Raw genomic sequence first — 27,381 nt, 5'->3', positions numbered from 1 at the left:
TAACCCATTATAACTCATGTATAACCCATTGTCTGAAATGCAGCTGAGATGAAGGTTAAGACTGACTGATGCTCGCTGTGGCTGGAGCCGTGAATGTTTTAATCTAAACATACAGAGAACGCCGATATTTGTTAATTAGCCCTGGGATAACGTTACGTTACTATGTTATCTAATATATAGGTGCAATTTCCCGTTCAAAGGAGGTGTTTCTACACAATATTATACAGCAGCGTTCGGTTCCCGAATTCAAGACATTTTTACAATAGATTTTAATGAACCCACTTGTTGGTCGCTGTTGTAGCTTCTTGTGCTATTACTCTGTGTTTACCCTCTGCTACAAACTTGAGCATGCGCAGTCATGATCTTGATCGATGTTTCTTCTGCTCGATGGATAATGTCTGTGAAGTGATGACGTATTTTTGACAGTAAAGTTCCGTCTGTGAATTTGTATTCGTACTGATGAAAGTGTAATCGTAAATTTTCATTTCGTGATTGTAATTCATGACGTCGTAATTTTTCAATTCGTATTCTGATGGATAAAATACACACAATATATTTTATGTACGACTGGACTCATTTGAGAGTTTACAAATATTTATTTTATGCGCAACTACAGCCAAATATGCACGGATTTCCCAAATACGCACGGATTTCTATTTTACTCGCACGAATATTTTTGACAGCTTTCTTACTCCATAGTGCAGCCGTCGCGCTTTTCGGACACCTGCTCCGCGGGGTTCAGGGTTCGCTATCTCTATCTCTCTCTCCGAGATTAGACCTGGTTTAGACCTGATTTAGTCCGGGTTTAGTCATGGTTTAGACCTGGTTTAGACCTGAAGTCCCGACCCGCCTTTAAAATTCCAGAACGTTAAAACTCGCCCGTTTCAGCGACTATTTTCCCTTATCCATTGGTGCAGGACTCTGTATCAACATATAAACGAACATATAAACGTATAGGCCTTATTACCTGGACGGACATATGATTTTAATCACACTCATAATGTATGTTAATTATACGTGATTTTACCTTATTAAGGGGGGAAAAAAACTGAGGTGTTTAATGTGCGTGCTAATAGATTTAAACCTCATTAAACGCAAATGCGTTGCAGCTGTACACTTAATTCATAATACACTTAATACACATTCTAACTTAATACACTTTAACATAAAATAAATGATAAAAAGCAAGTACAAAATGTGATGTCTGAAAACAGTGAGAAGACGTGCAGGCTGCAGCAGGAGCGTCTCTGACGCTCTGGTGTGAATTGAAACTTTGAAATGAACGCGTACGCGCAGCTCCGCCTACGTTAAGAGCTGCTGCAGCTCCTGGTGTGAATTGGGGTTTAGGATGCACAGAAACATTACAGACGTACTTAATTTGCATTACAAAGCAGCATGGGGGTATGTGGTCTCACTGCATAACACATGAAACCATATGGCCAGTAGTCAAACTGCTTTTCCTAAACTAATGAAAAGTAGGTTAGGGGTTATTCTATGTTATTCTATACATTGTCTGCAAAATTAGTAGCATACAATTAGGCATTATCCAAATAAAATTAGTTTTGAGGTAAAGGAAGCGTTGGTATAGTCGGGTCATACCAATTTAGAAAGAGATAGGTCCTAACGTTTATGGCTCAAACGATAACGTGTTTTGAATGGTTAGCAACACTCAAACACACGCGAAATGTTATTACACATATAAATATTGTAAACTAACTAAAAAGGATAACCTAAAATATGGTTAAACTCTGGAATGAAAGTTATCGAAACTTCACATAACCCCCTTCACAGAAATGAGGGAGTCCGGAAGTATCGCCCAACCCTACTCTGTGATTGGTCCAAAGTTCCGCGCGAAAAATACGTCAGCCGAGTTTCGCGCCACATCTGCTGCAGAAGGAGCAACGCAGAGGCAAAGGTAAGGGATGCTATTTAAATAAAGTGATTTTCAGACGCAATAGTTGTCAAACCAGGTCCGAAACAGTGTTAACAACGCACTTGTCTACGTTGTATCATATAGGATAGGGATATGCTCATGGAGTCTGTTTAAACTGTCGGTAGATGTTAATCTCACGGGGCTTCATTGTTTTCTACGCAGCCACATGTCAAGTTAAGGAGGCTGTTGTACTGCATGGATTGCTCTTTGTTCAAATTATGCAGAAATAACACTCATAACACGTGTTTTTCCAAGTCTAAATGACGAAATACATTGAGTATTACAACGATTTTATCATATTAGTATAGCTGGCTTGACGATCATTTTTGTTTCCAGGCCTATGTGTACAGATTTTGTTTGCATGGATTAAAGAAATAGTTGATAGTTTAAAAAATAAAAATAAAAAAATACTTTGTTATCTTCTTTCCGTACTACTTTTGATTGTGGCACTTCATCACTTCACTAAATGAATCCCAAATTGGAATGATAACTAAAATTACTTTGACTATTTCTGATATTTATTTCAGGATTTCAGGAATCACTTTAAAAGTCAGTTTTAATCAAGATAAATATTCATAAATAAAGCATAATGTATATATTTTTGCTGTGTACAGTTGGCTTGGTTTCTCCTAATATGAAAGCAATCCAATTCACTGTATTTATGTAGCACATTCCATAAAGTAAACGGTTTCCAAATTGCTGCACCATACAGATAAAATGGCAATATAAAATAAAAGCATAAACCATAAAAATGAAGTATATATCTATATATAAAGACACAGGACCACACAACTCGTGCTGTGTTAAAAATCAGAGAATATAGGTGGGTCTGAAGATGAAACTTGACATTCACTCACTTTTGTATTATCCACATCTCCAAGGAAACACCTTGAAGATGTTGGCAATATGAACTAAAACTTTAACATGAACTGATCTTGATCTGTATTTGTTTTTAGAATATCAATCATGTCTTCTCCTACTTCAACTCCTGGTCGCAAACGTGGAAGAAATGACAACCCCTCCACTCGTAAGTAGCTTTTAAGTCCTCAGGTTAATCCTGCAGTAATTTTTAATGTTTCCGGTTACCCCTTAACTTGTTTAACTTTGTATATTGAGTTTTTTTTGTTCTTGATCCCATAGCCAGCAGTGAGGGTCCCACCTCTCCCCCCTCCCAGCGTCGCAGAGGGCAGGACTCCTCCACTGCGGATCTGATGCCGATGCCCACCTCACCAGCCACAGACGTGCTCAGTCCAGCTGTCCCCCAGGACACCTCACTGTTTTCCAGCCCACGCCCTTCAGGTATCACTGGGCCAAATAAAGCCAGTGTAATAACTTGAAGCAAAATGATTAGACTTACACAAACTTTTGATCCACAATTAATATCATAATATTTGGACATAGTAGCCACACATCAATGTGTTCTAATAACAAAGAGTAACAATATAAATGGTAATAATACATATGAAATAAGTAGTAAAAAAGTAGCAAGGGAGTGGTGTCAAATAAGGCATAATTATACAAATGTATATAAAAAAAATTAAATATAGAAATAAAGTAATACAAATATATCTATCTGTATAAAGTGTGAGGGGAAAAGGGTTATCTGAAATTTGTAAGACCTTTTACATTATTTAATTTGCCAGAAGGGTGTTGCGGTTGGCTGAGGGCAGTGGCTAATATAGTTTTAGACACATTCAGCTGGTGGGCAGATAAAAGCTTATTTGTGCCTTTTTATAATCAGTCCAATTCAAAGCCTTGTACTATTCTATTTTTCACCCATTTTTAATGCTTTTTTCCTGTTTCGTTTCATATGATAGATGATTTGTTCCATGTTTTTGATTTGTATCTGATTTTTCTGTCATCAGTGGCTCCAAATGAAGTAGACATGAGCTCTCCTCTCATGTATGGGACTCCCAGCTCTCGCGTTGATGCCACTCCACGCAGCGGTGTCCGGGGCACACCTGCCCGGCAGCGCCCTGACCTGGGATCTGTGAGGAAGGCCCCGCAAGTGGATCTGCAGTCGGAACCAGTCAGTCCAATTTTGTCCCACTCGGTCTTTTAGGCCTTACATAAGAGATGCTAAAGTAAATTGTATTTGGGTTTGTAGCAGAGTACAGATGGCGCCGCTGTGGGCAGTGAGACCAACACTGGGCAGAAGTTGGTCATCTGGGGAACGGATGTTAATGTTGGAACCTGCAAGGAGAAGTTCCAGGTGCGATTTCAAGATTGTGTTTTAAACTAATAATTTCTAATTACAGTTATAAACTAATCATTTCAAACTATTGATTTTAATAAAGACCTTCAATAAAGAATGAATATTTTCTCGTTGCAGAGATTTTTGCAGAGGTTTATTGACCCAACCTCCACTGAAGATGAAAATGCAGGTCTGGACCTTAATGAGCCCCTGTACATGCAAAAGCTGGAGGAGGTAAAACAAAATGATTAAGGTTAATTAGATCTTGTTTTATGCATGTTACTAACTTATTTTTCTTTCTGCTGTAATAGATCAGCGTTGTTGGAGACCCAGTGTTGAACGTGAATTGCCTACACATTCAAACCTTTGATGCGGAGCTGTACAGGCAGCTTATCAGCTACCCACAGGTAAGTAGTTTTTATATACATGCTCTATTATTTAGTAAAACCTTGTAAAAAGGCTTGTACCTGACTTAAAATATCTTGTTAGTTTCTTACGCCTTCTTAAAATTGAAATCTCCTTTGTTTTTTCTGTTCACAGGAAGTTATCCCCACTTTTGACATGGCCGTGAATGAACTCTTCTTTGAGCGCTTTCCCGACTCTATCTTGGAGTTCCAGATTCAAGTCCGCCCCTACAACGCCCTGAAAACCCGAAACATGAGGAGCCTGAACCCAGAAGGTGAGTGGGTTCACACGCCCAGCCGGTCCTTTTAAAAGGTGCCAATAAAGTGAAATCACACCTATTAGTGCTACCATTTGCTAAATCATTTGCCCATATTTAGTGTGGGAATTAAGAGAATCTTTTAGGTTTGTGAAGTGTGAGGTACAGGCCTCATGGTAACGCTTCTGTCTGCCTTATGTTGCATTTCAGACATTGATCAGCTCATCACCATCAGCGGTATGGTGATCCGCACTTCGCAGCTCATCCCTGAGATGCAGGAGGCTTTCTTCCAGTGCCAGGTGTGCGCCTACAGCACGAGGGTGGAGGTGGATCGCGGCCGCATCGCAGAGCCTGCTGTGTGCCGCCACTGCAACACCACCCACAGTCTGGCACTCATTCACAACCGCTCAGTCTTTTCAGACAAGCAGATGGTGAGAGCTGGGGAGCAGGAGCGGGGGCAGACTGCTTACAGTGAATGACACCTAGTCTGAGAATATGTTATGTGCTAATCGGCCGTGTGACGACTGAGGTCATGACATCTGTTGTTTTATAATCCTGCCTCAAAACAGATTAAAGTCCAAGAGTCTCCTGAAGACATGCCCGCAGGTCAGACGCCACACCACTGTGGTGTATGCCCACAACGACCTGGTGGATAAGGTGCAGCCTGGAGACAGGGTCAACATCACAGGTGAGGCCCTGCACCTACCAGAGCACTCAGTATCTTTAACATATACGGCATATATACACTGCATGTCAGAGGCAAACTGCTGAGAAATAATAAAATAATTCAGGTGTTTCATATAGATGTAAATTTCCTGTATTTGGTACTGGTACTAGATAGACTCACTGTAACAATTAAGATAAAATAAGGGAGTTTGTAAAATCCCTCAATTGTCCAGGTAGAAAAAGGAAAAATTCAGTGCGTCAACTGGAGCTCTGGGACCTGAAGAATTGGACCAAAAAGAAACTTCTGTCCAGCTGACAAATTTTATTTATCCTTTGCCAATGACAAAATAAGATGTGTTTCTCACGCTCTCCTCGGGGTCACATTGACCCGAAGAAATTTTTTTTTGCTCCCTGCTCTCTTGGGGCGGGTCAATCAGACCCAAAAAATTATTTTCTTGCCTGGCGGGAATTTATTTGAAAATAAATTTTTGGGTCTGACTGACCCGCCCTAAGAGAGCAGGGAGGAAAAAAAAATTTCTTCAGGTCAGTGTAACCCCCGAGGAGAGCGTGCAGGCATACAGTCTCCTATGTGCAAGACGTGACTATACTGTTGAGAAATGATTGAATATAATATGTTTAAAATGCTCAACTTATACAGGAAAAGACCAAGGAACTTTGCAGTAGCCCTGTACTGAATCTATCTATGTCTGAATATATCTATATCTATGTATGTATCACTATCTTATTAAGTGCTGACTTTGAAATGTGTTAATCATGAAAGATTTATGGCAAGGCAAGTTTATTTGTATAGTACAATTCATACACAAAGTAATTTAAAGTGACTTAATAAATTAATTAACAATCATTTAACTTCTCTTTCAAAGGCATATACAGAGCGGTCCCGATGCGAGTGAACCCGCGTCAGAGCAACGTGAAGTCAGTTTACAAAACCCACATCGACGCCATCCACTTTCGCAAGACTGATGAGAAGAGGCTGCATGGTCTGGACGAGGACGCCGAGCAGAAGCTGTTTACAGAGGACCGCGTGCAGACACTGAAGGAGCTCGCTGCCAAACCAGACGTGTACGAGCGCCTCGCCTCTGCTCTGGCTCCCAGCATTTATGAGCATGAGGACATCAAAAAGGTGTGTGAGAGAGGGAGGTCATGGATACCAGCCAGCACTGTTCAAAGCTCTCACACCAGTCTATTTTGGGGTTCAGCATATTGGTTGTGAATTTGAATGTTATTGCTTCACATTTCCAGCTGGCAATATGGTAAACTTGATGTAGTCATTTGGTAACATAGGCTGTTGTATTTGTCCATCTGGGTGAGTTGACACAGGTCATAAAGTGGGACTTGGTCTAAATCTATGAGAAAAAGATTGGATAACATGGTTTAAAATTAAGGATAAAAATTTAAGATAATATGACATTTGTTTTGAAATGTCATGCTGTACTACCTAGTATAAATGGTTATATTTGTAGGTTTTCATTTCACCATAACAACTTGATACATTAGTAGAGAGATATGGTTCAGAGACTTCAGTTCAGTAGAGATGGCAATCCCAGGGCTGAAATGATCCAAATGATTTCAAGTGAAGGTGTATGGAGTTTAAAAACACAGTGGAGCACTTCCTGTATTACCACTTGACATCACAAGGTGGAGCAGAGTGTTTTCAGTTTGAGAGAGGAACTAAGAAGCCTAAATATGCTGAGTTAAATGTGTGTGAATGAAGCAAAACAGAACTCCAGCTATATTTGTGATGAGGAAACAACATAAAGAGCTCATATTATACTGTTTTCTGATCTGTTAAGGCTTGTTGTGGACGTATATTTTGAAATTAATTAAATGTTTTGTGTATGTTCAGGGCATCTTGCTTCAGCTTTTTGGCGGTTCTCGTAAAGACTTCAGTCAGACTGGTAGAGGCCACTTCAGAGCTGAAGTAAACATCCTTCTGTGCGGAGACCCTGGCACCAGTAAGTCCCAGTTACTGCAGTACGTTCACAACCTGGTGCCACGCGGGCAGTACACATCAGGGAAGGGCTCCAGTGCCGTGGGTCTCACCGCGTACGTGATGAAGGACCCAGAGACGCGCCAGCTCGTCCTACAGACCGGCGCCCTCGTGCTGAGCGATAACGGCATCTGCTGCATCGATGAGTTTGACAAGATGAGTGACAATACGCGCTCAGTGCTGCATGAGGTCATGGAGCAACAGACTCTGTCCATTGCCAAGGTAACGCCACACCCACGCTCCGTATTGATTAATTTTTAAGGTGCTTTATGTATCTTTTCTGGTGGAGAGTCCATCAGACTCTTTTTCTCCATGGATTTGTTTTTGCTTTGTCAGGAATGTTTCGCATCAAGGTTTAAACCTTGCTGTTTTCATGGAGACTAAACTAGACCAAATTACAGCTCAGATCTGTGGAGAGGCAACCTCACTCACAGTCAGAATTCCTGTTTCTAGGTATTTTTGAGCAATAAATGTAACTGAGTAACTGAATACTAGTATGGTGCTGTAAGAGCTGTTTAATGTCATACTATGGAACATTCCAGGCAGAGCAATAACACAAATTATGAAAACAAGGTAACGGACCCCGAACCAAAAAGTTACAGTGCACCTTTAAAGGTCCTATATTACACAAAAAGAATTCTTGTATGCTTTAAAGTGTGTGGGACAGATTTTGATTCTCAAACTTTTACGTAATTTAGCGGGATTATATGGATCAAAAAATTACAACACGTAGACAGTAAGATTTATTTATGACATCTTACTAGAGACAATTCTATCCAAAAGTTGAGCACATTTTACATGTAAGAAACAATTTATTTTATGCTACTTTAGACATGATTTCACCAAAATATTTGTTGTATTTGTCAGATAATTTTTGTGTACATTAGAGGAGTACATTTATAAAACAAAAAAAATGTCCAAACTGTCTTCAAAAACATACCTTAACCCTTAAAAGTGCACTGTGTAACATTCTGCGTGGAAGGTCTATCACCATGAAGATGTTGTTGCTTTGCCTGGTGTTTTTCACAGTATGATATTAAACTTGTCTATTTCCATGGAGACAAGCACCATGCAATTTACAGGTCTGAGTTGTTGGAGAGGCGGTGACCCACTTACCTCGAAAATATGCATTCTACTGTATTGTTTTATTGTAAACAACACACCTATAATTAAGTTTAATACCATACTATGGTACATTCCAGTGAAGGCATCTACCCAGCATCTTCATGACAACAACCAGGTTTTAGACTCATACTCTTAATATGCAGGGCTTATGTGTTAAACATGTGTGAATGAAACAAAACACATCTCGAGGTATGTTTTTGAAGAGGAAAGACTATAACCTAAAATAAAAATCATAAAATGGCATAATATGGGCCCTTTTTAAACATTATTTTAAAGCAATATTTTGTTTTGTGTCCTGTCTGCAGGCTGGTATCATTTGCCAGTTGAATGCCCGCACTGCAATTTTGGCTGCTGCTAACCCTGTGGAATCCCAGTGGAACCCCAAAAAGACAACTATTGAAAATATTCAGCTGCCTCACACTTTATTGTCCAGGTAAGAGCACTAAACCAATGGAGCAGTTCAAAACCCTACTTTTCATATTGGCCTCTATTGGAATTTATAATGGAAAAACATTTTATAGAAAGACTGCAGAAGGTTTTTGTAGCTGTAGTAATAAAAACTGAAAGATCAATTAATAAGTTTTTTTTCATACCAAAGTTTCTCAAGAATACTTGAGAGTAATACTGAAGCATTAAAGGTGTATTGAGTAACTTTTCTGGTGGAGGGTCTGTCAAATGCTTTTCTCCATGGAGATGTTATTACTTAAATGTTTCACAGTACAGTATTAAACATTTCTATCTTCATGGAGACCAAATCAGACAAAGTTACAGGTGAGGTCTGTGGAGAGACACCCTTGCTTAGTCGGAACATGTGTTTTTCTATGTATTGTTAAGCAGTAAAACCACCTGTAATTGAATAAATATAAGGTAGAGCTATGGAGCATTCCAGGCAGAGCAATGACATATCTATAGAAATAAGCAGGTAACAGACCCCCAACCAAAAAGTTACACACTCCACCTTTAAGTTCATAGTAACGTTCACTATTAAATACTACTTTTTACTGTCTAGGTTTGACTTGATCTTCTTGATGCTGGACCCCCAAGATGAGGCATATGACCGCAGACTGGCTCACCACTTGGTGTCGCTGTACTACCAGAGTGAGGAGCAGATCGAGGAGGAGTATCTGGACATGGCCGTGCTCAGGGACTACATCGCCTATGCACGAACATATATAAACCCCAGACTGAGCGAGGAGGCCAGCCAGGCTCTCATCGAGGTATGTTCACACTTGGTTTAAATCAGTAGTGGAAAGTGTAGCGTAGGATTTCAATATAGGATTTTAAAATGGTGACACTGCACTTATGATTTAAAGTTCTAGTGAAATTAACAAATGGCATCAAACCTGATTTTAAAGGTGCACTGCATAACTTTTCTGAGTCCATACTTGTTTGTTTCCATGGAAATGTCACTGCTTTCCCTGGAATGTTCTGTAGTATAACAAACATTTCCATCTAGCATTTATTAATTACGGGTGTTTCTGTTGCTCAAAAATACATTGATTCCTTCTGCGAATTTGGGTGACTCTCCACAGATCTGAATTGTAATGTAGTGTAGTGCTGTAACCTGGTTGTGATATAGGTTTAATCTGTACTGTGGAACATTCTAGACAAAGCAGTAACATCCATGGAGACAAGCAGACGGTGGACCCTTCACTAAAAATATTATGCAGTGCAACTTTAACCCTGGACAGTCAGTTTCTGTTCAATTTAATTTTGTCTTATTAAGAGCATTTTCATTTTTTCCTTGAGCAATACAAATTTTAATCATTGGCAGCATGGTTCATTTGGTGACCCCTGTTTGTAGAGTCTCATTCTGTTAAATTGTGCGAATTATTTTACCTCAAGTATAGTTTCACTCAATTGATGATTTTAATGATGAGTTTTTTCAATGTTTCTTATCGGATTAATACTGTGACATATTTCTGTACAGGCCTATGTGGACATGAGGAAGATTGGCAGTGGCCGTGGCATGGTGTCTGCCTATCCCCGACAGCTGGAGTCTCTAATCCGACTGGCAGAAGCTCACGCCAAGGTACGCTTCTGTGAGAAAGTGGAGACCATCGATGTGGAGGAGGCCAAGAGGCTGCACAGAGAGGCCCTCAAACAGTCCGCCACAGATCCCAGGACCGGCTTTGTGGATATCTCCATCCTCACTACAGGTCAGATATTGGAAACAGAGGAATAATTGCTTTTTAATGTGTATATGTTTTTTTTAAACAGACCTGTGCAACATTCTCTCATATCCTGACATGTCATGGATATCTTCAACATAAACTTCTGTTTAAGATAAAATATATTAGAAAGTAACTGTAAAGGTCAAGTTAACCTGCGTTATATACTGGTCTGTTATGTTTCCTCATCAAAAACAAACCTGGAGTTATTGTTATCATTCACACATGTTTAACACAACAACCCTGCATACTTAGGCTGAGTTCTCACAAACCACCTTGTGATGTCACTTGGTAATACAGGAAGTGCTCAACTGTGTTTTTAAACTCCATACACTTTCACTAGAATCATTTGGATGATTTCAGCCCTGGAATTGCCAATCTACTGAACTAAAGGTAAAAGGTAGCTATTATTTTAGAAGCTACCACTGCATGACTCCACAAGGTGGAACAGATGATTTTGAGCTTTGGCGATGTATACCAACAAATTCTAATGCATTACTCAAACATTTGTAAATGTACAACATGCACAACTGCACATCTGTTTTTGCTGAGATAACATTAAAATCTGTCTTACAGCTTTAATACATTTTTAAAATGTATTTTAATTACATACTGTTTATCACAAGTACCAATTTGTATTTTTATATATTTTTTTATACACATTTCAGGAATGAGTGCTACAGCACGTAAGCGCAAAGAAGAGGTGGCTCAAGCACTTAAGAAACTCATCCAAGCCAAAGGAAAGACCCCAGCCATAAAGTACCAGCAGTTGCTTGAGGACCTCCGAGGACAGTCTGAAGCAGTAAATATTTTTCTCTTTATTATTTTCATCTGTGTCCATTGTCCAGCATCTAAAAATCTATTCTCTGGTTCATAGGCAATCACCAAGGACCTGTTTGACGAGGCTCTGCGGGCTCTGGCTGATGAGGATTATTTGACAGTGACTGGGAAAACTGTTCGTCTGCTCGCTTAAAGCAGTTTTTAGTTTCTAGTGTTATTTTTCACATTGTATGTTTAAATTGCATTGTCAAGAAAAAATATACTTATTTGAATGTTAATGTATTGTCTTAGAGTACCAGTAAATGCCCTACAGAAAGTTCGATTTGGTGACCCATGTTTCTACCTTGTACTTTAAATGTAATTGTAAAAAGCTTTTTCAGGCACTGTACTTATTACAACAGGACACTGTTGAATCAATTGAGTTATGCGTAGTTTGCCTTAAATAATCTTGTAATTACATGCAAATTAAATAATAAAAAAATCTCATAGAACCAGTTTGATTTGTTATTGGTGACACCATCACAAAGCAGTACAGACACACCCTGGAAATCTGAGTGCTTGTGAAATGAAAGCTGTTGGAAAGTATGTTACCCTCATGACAGATGTGTTCCTTAAACGTACTGTTGGACTTCGTTCAAGTCAAAGAGCAATTTAATCAACCAATTATCAAAGGCTGGGTTGAATAATACTAATATTGCGGTTAATTTCATGTGTAGTAAATAGGCAGTGAATTTTCCTATTGACCTGGCCTTGAGCCCTGCCTGTGCTGTGTGCTGTGCCCTATATTCTATGCTCTGTGCCATATTATGACCTGTGCTGAGCTCTGGATTATGATGCTCTATGCCCTGTTCTGTGCCTTGTGACTGTACCTTATGCTCTGTGACCTCTACATTGTCTGTGCCCTGTGTTATGCCCTGCTATGTGCCTAGTGCTATACCCTGTGTTATGTCCTGTGCTGTGCTTAGTGCTGTATCCTGTGTTATGCCCTGTGCTGTGCCTAGTGCTGTACCCTGTGTTATGCCCTGTGTTGTGCTTAGTGCTTTACCCTGTGTTATGTGTTGTGCCCTATACCCCACGCTCTGTGCCCTGAGCTGTACCTATGCCGTGTTGTGCCCTGTACCCCACGATCTGTACCCTATGTTATATGTTACGCCGTATGTTGTGCCCTGTATCCCACGCTCTGTGCCATGCCCTGAGCTGTACCTATGCTCTGTGTTGTACCCTGTACCCCACGCTGTGCCCTGCGCTGTGGTGTACCCTGTGTTATGCCCCGTGTTGTGCCCTATAGCCCACGCTCTGTGCCTTATCTGTGCCATGTGCCTTACCCTGAGCTGTACTGTACCCTATGTTATGCCCCGTGTTGTGCCCTGTACCCCACGCTCTGTGCCCTGTCTGTGCTGTACCCTTTGTTACGCCCCGTGTTGTGCCCTGTACCCCACGCTCTGCGCCCTGTCTGTGCTGTACCCTTTGTTACGCCCCGTGTTGTGCCCTGTACCCCACGCTCTGCGCCCTGTCTGTGCCATGTGCCGTGCCCTGTGCCGCTGGAGCTGGGCTTGGTTTTAGCGCCGCTGATGTCACTGCTCTGTGCGCTGCCTGACTCTGCTGAAGGAGATGGCCACCTCAGGTCTGTACGCCTCACATCTAAATACACATCTAAAGCGCTGCACTGAGTGGGCGAATCCACGCTAGACCTGTCATTTCCACTCGCAACAACTGTCGTGTTCACCTAGTTTGTTTGGGAAGTTGATGTAAATGGCAGTTTTCTGGGGAGGCAGCAATGCTTTTTGGAGCCACCGCGTTAGCTTGCTTAGCTTTATTATAGCGATTCACACGAGTTCCTGCAAATAGCTCATAGGGGTAGAATTACAAAGCCCGTGGTCTTATCTAATTTAATACATTTATGGTGTAATATATCGTGTTTAATATGATCGCGATCGTTTCTATTTTGGACCAAATCGACCGCAGACAACAGTAGCCACCATTAGCTTAGCCTCCGTTAAGTTAGCGACTAGAATATTCTAACAAGGCGCAGCGGAATTAGCCGTGCCTTAAAGCTTTCTGGAATAAAATTGGCCATCCTACAAAGACAGCACTGCAATATATTTAAAGTTAGGCTTAGATCAAAGATTATCTCGTATGCAAGATAATGGGGATTGTGTTGAAACCTGGAGATTCTAGCGGCAACATGGTAGGGCCAAATGTGCCTCTGCTACAAACACTTAAAATCATGGCAGTAACTAAAACCCCAAACAGCTAGATCCACGGTTATTATTGAATATGCATCAAAGAAATATCCAAAATTGCACAATTGCTTTCAGTAAGTAGACGGAGCCGCAGCCCTATTTTAGCGCCCAGCAGGAAGTGGCTGATGATACTGCAAAAATAAACCTAAACTTTGGCTCCACATAGACTCAAAGTGAAATCCTCCCTTCACAGATCTGCATGAACACCATAGACTATATAATATTGTCTGTTTCGCTTTTTACTACACCACTCTGCAGTTTCCCAAGCCTCATTAACATAGATCAGGTCAGGGGTCGTTTAACATTGTAAGGGATTAAAATGTGCTGATGCTGGTGGACACAAATATATTTGACCTATAGGGCCCATCTTAAGTCTGTAGTAATGCAGTTTAGCTTTGTGGTCAATGTATGGTTACAGTAGGGTGACCAGATTTTCCAAATTAATAAATAAATTAATAAAATTCTGAAAAGAGATCATAACATTCTTGACTCACTTGTGGGTCAGTATAAACTATTTTTTTTGCCGTATAGTCATTTCCAAGAACAGCTGTCTGTATTTTAGTTAAACACATGAAATTATATTTCCCTCTTTACTATTGGTGGGTATGAAATTGGATAAAAATCAGGGACAACTGGGACATTTCTCATATAAAACTCAGACAAATTAATGGTTTTGGATAAATCTGATGGGACATGGGACACAGGACTTAAAACTGAGACAGTCCTGGGTAAATAGGGACATCTGGTCACCCGATTTTCTCAGTGTTTCCCATAGATTTATATAGAGACTATGGTGGCACGAACAATCCATATTTGAATCATTTTATTTAATATAATTTTTAGAGTATAAATATTTATTTTTGCCCCCAGCGATGAAAAAGCACTAGCAAATTAAATATAGTTACTTCTGTATAGTTTTGAAAATACTAGAAGCATAGAGTAATATTTGTATTATCAATTTTTGTTCAGGTTCTTTTTAGGCTATAGGGACAAAAATGAGACTACAGACTATATATTTTTGACCATAAAAGTCTTATGATTGTATTATTCTTATAGTTATATCCATCCAATTCATGGGTCTCACCTTCTTAATATATGTGACATTTTGAGGACTTTTCACCATTCAAAAGATATACAATTTTGACATAAATTGTTAATTGCTATGGCAACCGTCCTAATTTTTCAACATTCTGAAACCCATGTATAAGCAGCGGCATTAACACTTTTACTTTGAGTTGGTTACAATACAAAACATTTTTCAAAAATAACCACACCCAGCCATATATAGTCTTAAATTGTCTAGTTCTTCATTGATAGTAGAAACAGAACTGAGGCTTGTTGTGGGTTTAGCAGTAGCCAAGTCTCTCCCCTGTGTCTGGATCTGACTCCAAGCCTCATGACTGTGTCCTAACGACGTCTGGAGTGATGACTTCAGTGATGACATGTGCCGCTTCAGTCCCTTCTGTTGAGTTATAGGTGCACTAACTCTACAGGAGACACAATAGACTAGATCTAGTCAAGAAAAGTGAATGACTCTATTTATCACCAATCATCATTTGTTATTTATTTGTAATTATTTAGACTTAGACAAACATTATTGATCCACAAGGGAAATTATTTGGACACAGTAGCTCACACATAAAAATATATTATGATGATAAAGAGCAGTATTATTAATGGAAACTCAAGCAAAAAGCACTGTGTATAGGTTTTGGATTGATTTTCTGTAGATATTTTATTGACATGATATAATCTATGTAGTTATAGTGATAGTATTGAGCATCTTAACTACTTGCCCACTGCTGCCTAATTCATAATTTTAATGCTGAATAGTTCTGGGCAATTAATCAAATTCTAATCAAGCTTGAGATTCAGTGAGGCCGTGAGCACCTCCATGAGGGACGCACAATCAGAAAAATATACTTTTAATATGTGATTGGGCCCCAAGTTTCTTTGTACAGAACAAGTCAGGCCTCGAGATTGAAAAGTTTAAAAACCCCTGATGTAGATGAATGGGTCTTTTTAATCGAGGTTCACAGTCAATGGAGTTTAGACTTTGTGAACTATTTTTAAGATTACATTGGTTTTGTTCAGGAAATTCATATCAAAATGAATTTTTATTTGGCAATTTAAAAAAATCTGTCAATATGATGTGAAAATATAAATTTTACATACATAAGCGCAAAACATGCACAAGTAAAATGCTCCAGCTGAGGTAGGTAGCTGAGGCCAAGCTCCAGGTCTGGAGATGGGTCCTTAAGTGCTGTACTGCTGTAGCTCACTGCTCCTGACAGATTGTCCCAGTGGCATTGAAGGATGGGTCAAATGCAGAAAATTAATTTCCCTGCACAAGGGATCAATAAAGTACCTTATCCATAACCTTCATTCAAAATCATTTTTTACATTAACATTTCTTTACTGACATGTCTTTATACTTCTTCAATTGCTTTACATTGATCAGGTACAACTGACCTTGTACACACCACACATTTGATATCAAAACATTAGCAGCCCATATTTCATGACATATTTTTCTTTTTTATCACAGTTAAAGTCCCACGCAATTTCCGCTTGTTGGAGGAGCTGGAAGAGGGCCAGAAAGGCGAGGGCGATGGCACAGTGAGCTGGGGCCTGGAGGACGATGACGACATGACCCTGACCAAGTGGAGAGGCATGATCATTGGACCGCCACGTGTGAGTACAGCCTCTTCAACAGTACTGCAAGACTGTAACATGCAGGAAGTACTGCAATATGCAGGAAATACCATCACCAGGAACAAAACAGCAGGACACAAACACAAGTCACTACATTTGTCACATTGTAGATGATTGAGCCTACGCTTCTATGTCTATGCCTTATTCTGTTACTTGTGCTGCATCTGTTTTCACATGTTACTGCACTCCAGTGTGCACTAGATTTAGTTCTATTTACTTCTCTTTTGGGTCAGCCCTTGTTCACACACACTGCTCATCATTCATCCCAAATTCCGCACCATGATCTATATGAGAGAATCAGCTCACCACTGAGCATATATCCATGACAGAGAGTTTCAAGCGAACAGCCGTGTGAATACACATGCACACACTCGCTTCCCTTGTGCTACACATCCCATTTTTTTCTTTCACCTGTAAATCTACAGTGAGTGTGATGCACACTCACACGCGGTGTCTCACTGATATTAAGTTGATCCAAATTGCCTTGTCAGACGCAGGTTGCTAAACGACAGTTTTGCAAGTGCGTTTAAGACTGTTTTATAGTGATAGGCTTCATGCAGCTGAGAGCTGACCTCCTGACGTAGACCTGATCCGTACAAGCTTCTGCAGAGCTAATCAGGGTCCAGGTGCGTCGTGAGAATTCAAACGACTGAATTTGCATACATTTTGTTAATAGGACAATAAAGAATCACAGACATGTCTGTGCCAGACTTTAGCTGTTCCAAGCTGTTTTTATCACTTGTCCAAGCTCTTTTTATCACTTGTCCATCAAACAATCACAGCCCACAGCAGAAATGCAGTGTAGCAACTTTTTGGCCAAGGTACATGTACACAGCACAGCTTGAGTTGCATGCTTTCTTACTGGCTGTCAGGTGCGTCGCGGAGCAGCACATCCACTTTGAATGCGACGCTGTACATAAACTGAGACAAATATGTAAACCAGCCTTTACTTTCACCACAGACTCTGTAGGTCAGCCCAAGGTCAGCCGTGTTCACATCAGACTCCAGAATGTGAGTGGAGCCGCCCCCAGAGCACCTGTTTAACTCGCTCTGAGATCAGCTGTTCAAACCTCTTCAGAGTGCAGCTTTCTGTGTTCACACAGGTCCCACCACTTTGCTCTCAGATCGACTGCTCTATTATGTCACCCTTATGAGTGGCACTCTGAAAAAACCCTACATTTGTTTTTGTTTTTTTATTGACACTTTGTTTGAAAGTCAGATGAAATTTGATGAATGAAGTCTCAGTCTCGGTAATATTAGACATTGCTCCTTTGGCAGATCAGAAATGCTGAGGCACATGTTTATCTCAATATTTTATTAAGCATTAATGAAGAGAGACTAACTTTAGTACTGCACAATTTGAGAAAATAACTACAACAAAGGCATGAGAATGAGAGTGATTAAATTCAGACATTTTTAGACTTCCAGTCATTGCACATATACGGAAAAGCATCTGTAATATCCACTGAAAGACTTGCGTGATCTGTTTAGTTTCTTCAGAACAATGACAAATCAATCCTGCCACAGTCTAAACACCCCTGTGTTTTCCTTTTGTTTCAGACCAATTATGAGAATAGAATATACAGCCTGAAGGTGGAGTGCGGACCTGGGTACCCAGACACAGCCCCAACTGTTAGATTTGAAACAAAAATTAGCATGAATGGGATAAATAATTCAAACGGGACGGTAAGTAACCGCTGCTTGTTCTTGGTATTATCATATCTTCCAAAATGCTTCTAACACAGTAGAACCCTGAATTTTAAGTATACTTTAAAACCTTATAAATACGTATGCCGTTAACTCTCTTGCATGTTTTAAATGCCTTTAAATAAATCTGTACTCTCTAATATGTGTCAGTTTTCTGTGTAACTGTAGTCCACTTAAGTGACAGGCCCCTGTGATGTGCAATAAGTCAGTGTCTGCAGCTGTCACCATGACTGATCAGATGTTTTCTCTGCTCTCTCTCGCAGGTGGACTCACGTAGCATACCAATCTTAGCCAAATGGCAGAATTCTTATAGTATTAAAATAGTTCTTCAAGAGCTAAGGCGTCTCATGATGTCCAAAGAGAACATGAAGCTTCCACAGCCTCCAGAAGGACAATGCTACAGTACTTAATCATAATGGATTGTTTTGACCCTCTGTCTTAAAAACCTTACTCTTAGAAATATTGTGTAAAAACATCAAGAGGCTCACTTCGCACATCAACAATATCAACGTCCACAAGAGCCACATTGGACTTTTTCTTCGTACATAGCTCATATGAATAAAAAATGGCCCCTGATAGAAAGGCTACAAGCCCACGGCCTTTAACAAAAGATCCGAATGGCTGCTTTCTGTTTGAGTGGGCTGGAAGTGGCAAGCATGACGCCACACAGAGGTTGTACCAAACTCCTCCCAAATAATCTTAGTTTTACGACAAGAAAGGCATGTAACTAATATCTAGTCAAAGAGAAACCACGTTGAGTTTGTTAGTTAAGTATAGCAGGTTCATTTCAAAATATCATGCAGATGCTGAAGTGGCGGTAGTCTAAAAGTAGTGTCACACGGTATGAGAGATTTTTTTTATAAATATATATTATTATATATCTGTATTTGACACCAATACGTTCTGTTCTGCAGCTCTTTGACATGTAACAGACGTTGAAGCCTGTTCGGTTCTGAAAAAACAAAAAAACAATTGCATTTAACTTCTAGTGGAAATGGCAGGTGTATGAACTTGTAATTTTCTGAAATTAAAGTCACTCTCTGCAAAACTATTCTCACTTAAGTTTTTTTTTCTTGACCTTGCACTTGTTCATTTGTCCACTAGGGGGCTCCGTCTGAGTGGACAACACACTTCATTCATTATTTTCTGAGTACAGCTTGTGTCCATCGTGACGTTTATAAATTAAGGTTGGCTATTGGAATGGCATGAACTGGACTTGAGACGGATAGACTTTATTATTAATCCTAATCCTTTCCAAATAAGATCTTTCATTTGTCTCACAGTGGGGAAATTTCAGTGCTGCATAGTACAAGAATAGTAGATGATAGAGAAATGTAAAATATATCAATTTACAATACAAAATAATTATGACGAATGAAAATACAAATACAATATATCACTGGAGTATAGCAAAAATACGAGGCTACAAAACTATTAAGTACAGTAAGTACTTCTGATTGTGTACAATACAGAATAATACTGAAATAGTACTAGTGGTGATTTCCAGTGTATGATTATGAAGTCCCATTCATTTTACCTCTTTTTCCACTCTTTTATTCCATCTAGGGTGGTCAAACGTATTGAAAATCAGATATTAATCAATCCTACAACTAGTGTAAAAATGAGATGCCCAGTTGAGCAGGTATCAATACTAAGAAGTCACATTCACAGCACAGTAATGAACCTTTCCTGAATTGTTTTAGAATGATCTTGAGCTGTATCAGAACAAGCTTAACACCCCATCGTAATGTATGCCCATAGACCACTGTGGTACCTATACTTGGACAATTGGGGGATTACACAGATATAAGACCACATGGTCAAATAAAAGAAACTACTATGATTTAACATTGAAATAACATTTTTTTGTTAAAATAAAAACAATAGAAGAAAATAAAGAGTGTCTTATCATTGTGGTATCAGAATCTATATTGAGTATCCAGTCTATTCCTTAATGTCCAAATCAAGTTTGACATTTTAGTCTGGTGACATTAGTGCTATATGACTTGTTTATCAGTAATCTCTTGATGGTCCTGGAGCTATTTGGAGCTCAGGGACTGTGCGGGAAGAACTAGAGGCACCATTGCATCTGAGACATGACCTTTGTGTTTCTCCTCATCTGTTTGATTATTCATAAGTTAATTACTCCAAATGGGATTTTAAAAGGAATTCACTGAGGGTAGCCTACGCTTCATCTGTCTCATGACCACAAGATTTTAGTACATGACTTAGTTTGAGCCAAGGACAAGAACAAGGAAACTTGCAAAACAGGTTATGATAGAAAGTATGCTGTAGATTTAAGCCTTGTGCATGACTATGCAAGGAAAAACAACCTATTTCTTTATAATAGCAGTGTCTTGGGCAAAGCTAGAAATAGCCTTTCCAGCGCAGTCACTGCTTGTCCAAACACATTTTCTATAAGACGAAAAAAAACAACAACAATAATTTAAGCAGCTTTTTCTACTAAAACATCTGTCCCTATTATTACTGAAAAAATGTCATATTTTTTAAGAAGATAAATCTACCACAATACTAAAATTTCAATTAACAGGATACTACTTACATAAAGCTTCACAAATGTTGCTGTAAAAAATATTTTAAATATTTTGGTCCAGACAGGCCACACTGTGGTAAACATTACTTTCTTAGACAATCCTAAAACTTAGTCACCAGAATGTTCAACATACCAAAATAGAAAACTGGAGGAAAGATGAAGTTGGCTACCACAGCATTTTCACTGATTAACTGATAGAGGATCTAAATACCAACGTGTTCATCATGATCTCTTATTTAAAGGGCCCTTATTATGATGTTTTCTGATCTATGTTAGAATGTTGTTTCCTCATCAAAACCATACCTGGAGTTGTGTTTTATTTCATTCACACCTGTTTAACACACAAACCCTGTATGCTTTAAGCTGTGTTCTTCTCTCCAACAGAAAACACTCTGTTACACCTTGTGGAAATTCTCCAGTGTGTTTTTAAACTCCTTACACTTTCACTAGAATCATTTGAAAGTTCCCCTAGAATTGAACATTTCTACTGAACTAAAGGTGAAAGGTAGCTGTTAACTTGAAAAATTCCACTACATGACATCACAAGGTGGAACAGAGCATTTGGAGCTTTAGAGGTGTAGACACGTTGATCGGACGATAAGAGATAAGAAGAAAACAAAACACAACTCCAGGTATGTTGTTGACGTAGTAAATATTCTAACATGTCTTAAAGCTCACAAGAGTCCAATTCATATAATACAGGCCCTTTAACTAAACAAATAAAATGCATTTGTAAATATAATTCAGCTTGACTCTGCTATCACTTACTGTATCTCTCTTGATTTTTCATATATTTGACCTTCAGTAACAATAGATGCTTTGCTGCTTGCTTCTCATGCCTCATTTAACAGTTAAAATGCTAATGACAATTAATTGTACGTCTCTACATAAGAAAAAATCCACACGTGGCGTATATTATGACAGCTTATGTGAGATATTGTGGATTGTTGGTGATTTTTGTCCAACTTTAGCGTCAGTTAGTGTTCTCAGAAGTGTTCAAGGCTACAGGAGAATGACGTACTGGAGCTGCCTCTGCATTTGACCTTTCACCCCTGTCCCATTCATCACAGTTATTATAGAGGCTGCCGTGAGCATCCAGTTTATCTATGATGGGATCTCTCAGTCAAAGAAAAATACAGACCCAAAATGACAAAGCAAAAGCCAGAGAAAAGACTTGATGATGCATAACCTTGGAATTTTAATGCCTCATAAAACATGGCTTAATATAATAATAAAAAAATTAAATGACGATAAAATATTCATGTTTCCTGAGAAACATGAACATCAAAATAAATACTGAGAAATAAAAATTTAAATAAAGTTTTCAAATTTCCACTGTCCTTGAACAATATTGTATTGCAAGTAATGTTTTTATAATACTAACCTTTCAGATTTGACTGAGATACAAAGAAATAGATTCACTACCAATACAGGTTCTAATACCATGATGCAAATTTTAAAAAACACTCAGTAGAATGTTATTTTCAACATTAAATTGTAGTACTTTCTTGTATATTACCTTGTGATCTTATATCTATGTAATCCCTCAGTCATCCAAGTATGTTCTGTAATGATCCATGGGTGTATATTAGTCTGTTTTCTTTTATAATTGTCATCATGAATTAATTTCTTTTTTGTATCAGTGCTTGTTCAACTTCAGTTCCAATACTAGTTTAATATCATATTATATTAGTATCTGAATTTTTATATTTTTGACAACCCTAATTTCAAGTTGAATTTATTGTAATATCATGAATCATTGTAAAACAAATAAACAAAAAACCCAACAACAGTCCAATAACAACTATACACGACAATCCCACTTGCGTTGTATATTATGTCATCTACCACATGTTAAAAAGTGATTACATTTTTCACTTTCTAATTTTGTGAAAAAATAAAAATATTCAAGACACCTATCTGATTAAGCGCTACATGCTACACCTGCTAGCTTCTAACACTCAATATGTTTGTTATTTTTGTCTCCTGTCTGTAAATGGCGTCTGGATTATTGCTAAATTCACAATATGTCACAATATGGTAGTATGGCCCATGACCCGCAGTTACAGAGTTGGTGTGATACTGTATATAGGAAGTCTCATGAATATACAACCAAATCACTTGGGAACAACATATTACATTTTCATCTTCTACTTAAAGGTGCAGTATGGAACTTTTTTGGGGGTCCGTTACTGCTTGTTTCTATGAATATATCATTGCTTTGCCTGGAACCTGTGACATTAAACAGCTCAACCTTACATTTGTTCAATTACAGGTGGTTTTATAACTCAGAAATACCTATAAAAACAGGCATTCTGTCTTTGAATGGGGTTGCCTCTCCATAGATGTGACCTGTAACTTGATCAGTTTTGGTCTCGATGAAGATAGAAAAGTTTAATACTGTGAAACATTCCAAACAAAGCAATATTATCTACTTGCATTTGATGGATCCTGCAGCAGAAATGTTACACAATGCATCTTTAAAGCTACTAAAACTGGGTAACATTTGAATATAACTTCAAATATCCATCCATTTTCCTCAGCTTATCTGGGGCCAGGTCGCAGGGCCAGCAGTCTGAGCAGGGTCTTCCAGACTTTCCTCTCCACACACATTTCCTCCAGCTCTTCTGAGGGGATCCCGAGGTGTTCCCAGGCCAGCCGAGAGACATAGTCCCTCCAGCGTGTCTTGGATCTTATCCGGGGCCTTTTCTTAGTGGGACATGCCCGGAACACCTCTGCAGGGAGGCGTTCAGGAGGCATCAAGAACAGATGCCTGAACCACCTCAGCTGCTCCTCTCAATGTGGAGGAGCAGCGGCTCTACTCTGAGCTCCTCCTGTGTGACTGAGCTCCTCACCCTGTCTCTAAGGGAGCGCCCAGCCACCCTGCGGAGGAAACTCTTTTCGACTGCTTGTATCTACGATCTTGTCCTTTCGGTCATTACCCAAAGTTCATGACCATAGGTGAGGGAAGGAACATAGACTGACGATAAATTGAGAGCTTTGCCTTTCAGCTCAGCTCTCTCTTCACCACAACGGCCCGATACAGCGACCGCATCACTGCAGACGCTGCACTATGACTTCAAATACTCATAATTTTTTTTAAATTGAAGTCTCTTTAAGTTCATGATATGTTAAAAGTGTTCTATATGATTTTTCCCATGTATGAGCAATCTTGTCCCAGGGTGCTAGTCTGTTGTACGATAATTAGGATGTGTTCTGTTAGCATGCTAGCCAGGTCATTTTAATTTAAGTCCTTTAATTAAAGGTCTTCTACGTGATTTTTCCCATATATGAGCAAAATGTATCTTTTCCCACTGTGCCGGTCTATTGTATGATAATCAGATAATCAGGATGTGTGCAGTTAGCATGCTAGTTGTTATTCATTATAACACCAAAGCAAAGTCCAGTTTACATGTTTCTTCCATAATCAATGCTTTAAAAATGTTCCTAAACAAATTGCTCTAGATTTTGGTTCACCCTGGCCACGTTATTGTACAAATTTGCATATAAGTACACATTTTTAACTTATATTTAATACAAATGTCATATAAAATTCATTTAGACCCTTTGCTACTTTCTAAAATTCATATTTTCTCCAGTCTGCTACTACCACATTTTGTATTCAGCTGTACACAGACTCATGATTCTTCCTCATTCTCCTTATTCCATCTTTATCCTCTGGGGGTCGCCCTTCCCTCACAAATCCCTGTGTCTTTTCTATGTTAAGAGCCTTCTATTCGTTTAACAGAAGCATGAAACCACCACTACCACTCTACTCCCGGGGCTACGTTTGCACAGTCTCCCTTCATCCCTTAGAAAAGTGCCTATTTGCTGTTTAAGGACACTCAATCCCGGTCTACCCTTTTCTGTCCCATGTCCCAAAAAGTCCCCTGCTTTTTTTTAGGTGCACTGGAGGATGAGGACTCTCCAAAAAAGCCAAGGCGGTGCTTATTTTGGCATTGTTAACTGGAAGATTGGTATTCTCCTGATTTCTATGAGTGGGTGGGATGACTCAGTAGTGCTGTGGAGGTTGACCTTGCTGTAATAAAAAAGACTTGACTTGGACAGTTCAGGCTGCATCATTTCTCACTTCGAGTTTGTTGCTGCTGTTTATTTTGCTTTTCCTCCCCGCTAGTCCTGAGAAGTCATGAATACCAAATCAGACATGGCAGTTCACAAAAAAGAACTTCTAAATACAACTCAAAAGAAGCAGATCCCTGGGTTACATCAAGCTTGCATCTACCGCCGTGCAGAGGTGGGAAGAATCCAAAAAACGCTGCTCAAGTTGGAGTACTGTCTCTTCAAAATAATATTACATAACAAGAAATTAGTTAAAGCTTCTATATATTATGCAAATTTGACTCGTGTGACCTCTAAATCCTCTTCATTCACATATTTTTAAGTAACTCTTTATTATTAGGCTGTAAACATCTACAAATCTCAAAATGCTCTGTTCACTTTGTGTTGTCATGTAGGCCCAGTGGAGGTTTTCAGTAGAGATTGGGAATTCCAGAGCTGAAATCATCCAAATAATTCTAGTGAAGGTGTATGGAGTTTCAAAAAGCAGTTGAATCCGTGTATCATTCGTTAATTTGTTTTTCAAAATAAAACCAAAAATAAGAAAATGAAAAAAAACCCCAGCTATTTTCTTCATTAATTTGTCTCCAAAATCAAAATGAAAAAACAGATTTGTTTCTGTGACTTAAACTGCGGTGCCGGACTGAACCAGGACTAAAACAGAGGTGCACCCGCATAGACTGTTGGGTGATCAGGACTAAGACCAGAATCAGACCGGGACGAGACCGGGATAAGGACCAGGACCAGACCGGGACTGAGATCAGGACTGAGACCAGAACTGAGACCAGGACCAGACTGGGACAAGATCAGGACTGAGACCGGTTCAGTCCTGGTTTAGTCCCGGTTCAGTCCTGGTTTAGACCTGGTCCAATCCTGGTTTAGATCTGGTTTCATCTTGGTTCAGTCCTGGTTCAGTCCTGGTTCAGTCCGGGTTTAGTCCTGGTTTAGAACTGGTTTCATCCTGGTTCAGTCCTGATTTAATCCTGGTTTAGTCCCTGGTTTAGACTTGGTCCAGTCCTGGTTTAGACCTGGTTTCATCGTGGTTCAGTCCTGGTTTAGTCCTGGTTCAGTCCTGGTTTAGTCCTGGTTTCATCCTGGTTCAGTCATGATTTAATCCTGGTTTAGTCCTGGTTCAGTCCTTTTTTAGTCCAGGTTCAGTCCTAGTTCAGTCCTGGTTTAGTCCTGGTTTAGTCCTGGTTTAGTCCTGGTTTAGACCTGGTTTCATCCAGGTTCAGTCATGATTTAATCCTGGTTTAGTCCTGGTTCAGGCCTGATTTAATCCTGGTTTAGTCCTGGTTCAATCCTTTTTTAATCCAGGTTCAGTCCTGGTTTAGTCCTGGTTTAGACTTGGTCCAGTCCTGGTTTAGACCTGGTTTCATCCTGGTTCAGTACTGTTTAATCCTGGTTTCAGTTCTGGTTCAATCCGTCATCCCAGTTCAAGTCACGGAAAAGGGAAACGTCCATTTTCAGTTTTTTCCATTATTCATTTAAACACAAAATCAAAAACTGAAAAAACAAATCATTATCCTTTTTCAGTTTGGTTTTGAAGACAAATAATGAAGAAAATAGTTGTTTTTTCGTTTTCTTATTTTTGGTTTTATTTAGAAAAACGAATGAATGAATGATACACAGATTCAGTTGAGCTTTGCTTGTACTACTGCATGACATCACAAGGTGGAACATAGTGCGTTAAATATGCAGGATTTTGTGTGTTAAACATGTGTGAATAAAACAAAACACAACTCCAGGTATGTCTTTGATGAAGAAACGACATAATTATAACATAGATCCGAAAACAGCGCAATATGGGCCCTTTATGTAAAAAAGGATTTGTGAAACCTTCTACTCAAGTAAGAGTAAATTAAAGAGTAACTGTCGGCACGTAACATCTGATTTATAGTTTGATGTTTTTGTAATTTGAAGGACAAAACGTTAAATAATGCACAATCTGGTCTTTTCAAAGGACAGACACAAAAGTGAGAAAAACAAAATCATATCTGTGGTAGAGCGGTGTAAGAAACACAAACACACAAATAAAAATCACACAAAACGTTTAGACTTTCTCACAGTGGAAAGAGAGACCAACATTACAGTACTGTTACTTCAATTAAATATTACTCTAGTAGGACTAAAATTATGCTGCAAAAAAGTACAATATCTTTAAAACTACCACCATGTATTTTGGATTTTGCACATCCTGTCTGTCGTATTTGAAGTGGAAATCCTGAATCTTCTTAAATTATTTGATCTTTAACCTCTCCACTCAGTCAGACTAATCAAAAATTTAACTCACAAAAGCCGAAATGATTAAAACGGTGCAATCATTTTGGTGTAAAAGGTTATAACATCGCGTGCCACCTGGGCTAATTTAGTTTCTTTATAAGTGTCAATTTAGAAGATTATTGACCCCATTTGAAACACCAGATGTAAGAGTTTTTTGGGGGGAATTTTGTGAAATATCCGGGATGCTTCGCAGTTAGAAACTCAAGGATGTTAATGCTAAGTGGCAGCTCAGGAGAAGTAGCAGCAATAATAAGAAGTCTG

The 27,381-nt window shown here is 39.1% G+C and overlaps 2 protein-coding genes across 2 annotated transcripts; both read left to right on the top strand.

The window, feature by feature from the left end:
• The first annotated feature begins 1,838 nt into the window (after positions 1–1,838).
• Positions 1,839–12,032, top strand: mcm4 (minichromosome maintenance complex component 4). Its single transcript, XM_020922505.2, is given in 18 exon segments — positions 1,839–1,915; positions 2,890–2,960; positions 3,074–3,232; positions 3,799–3,962; positions 4,041–4,145; positions 4,266–4,361; positions 4,439–4,534; positions 4,668–4,806; positions 4,999–5,219; positions 5,358–5,407; positions 5,409–5,476; positions 6,339–6,598; positions 7,322–7,687; positions 8,896–9,023; positions 9,600–9,807; positions 10,521–10,749; positions 11,430–11,563; positions 11,639–12,032. Coding segments are annotated over 17 exon segments (2,580 nt in total). The 5' UTR covers positions 1,839–1,915; positions 2,890–2,899; the 3' UTR covers positions 11,735–12,032.
• A 979-nt stretch (positions 12,033–13,011) lies between these two features.
• On the top strand, positions 13,012–19,257 carry ube2v2 (ubiquitin-conjugating enzyme E2 variant 2). Its single transcript, XM_020921832.2, has 4 exons — positions 13,012–13,165; positions 16,333–16,478; positions 18,060–18,185; positions 18,470–19,257. Exons 1-4 carry the CDS (start codon positions 13,153–13,155, stop codon positions 18,614–18,616), a joined length of 432 nt encoding a protein of 143 aa, XP_020777491.1. The 5' UTR covers positions 13,012–13,152; the 3' UTR covers positions 18,617–19,257.
• The last annotated feature ends 8,124 nt before the right edge of the window (positions 19,258–27,381 follow it).

The sequence above is a fragment of the Boleophthalmus pectinirostris genome, unplaced genomic scaffold (genome assembly GCF_026225935.1).
Source record: "Boleophthalmus pectinirostris isolate CB_2022bp ecotype Guang Dong unplaced genomic scaffold, ASM2622593v1 HiC_scaffold_16, whole genome shotgun sequence".
NCBI lineage: Eukaryota > Metazoa > Chordata > Actinopteri > Gobiiformes > Gobiidae > Boleophthalmus > Boleophthalmus pectinirostris.
The sequence above is the reverse complement of the archived record's forward strand: the minus strand, read 5'-3'. Positions and strand labels throughout refer to the sequence as shown.

Excerpts from the sequence above, each read along its gene's own strand:
- ube2v2 (XM_020921832.2), top strand. Across the intron at positions 16,479-18,059 it reads TGATCATTGGACCGCCACGT|ACCAATTATGAGAATAGAAT; the intron begins GTGAGTACAGCC and ends CTTTTGTTTCAG. Across the intron at positions 18,186-18,469 it reads TAAATAATTCAAACGGGACG|GTGGACTCACGTAGCATACC; the intron begins GTAAGTAACCGC and ends TCTCTCTCGCAG.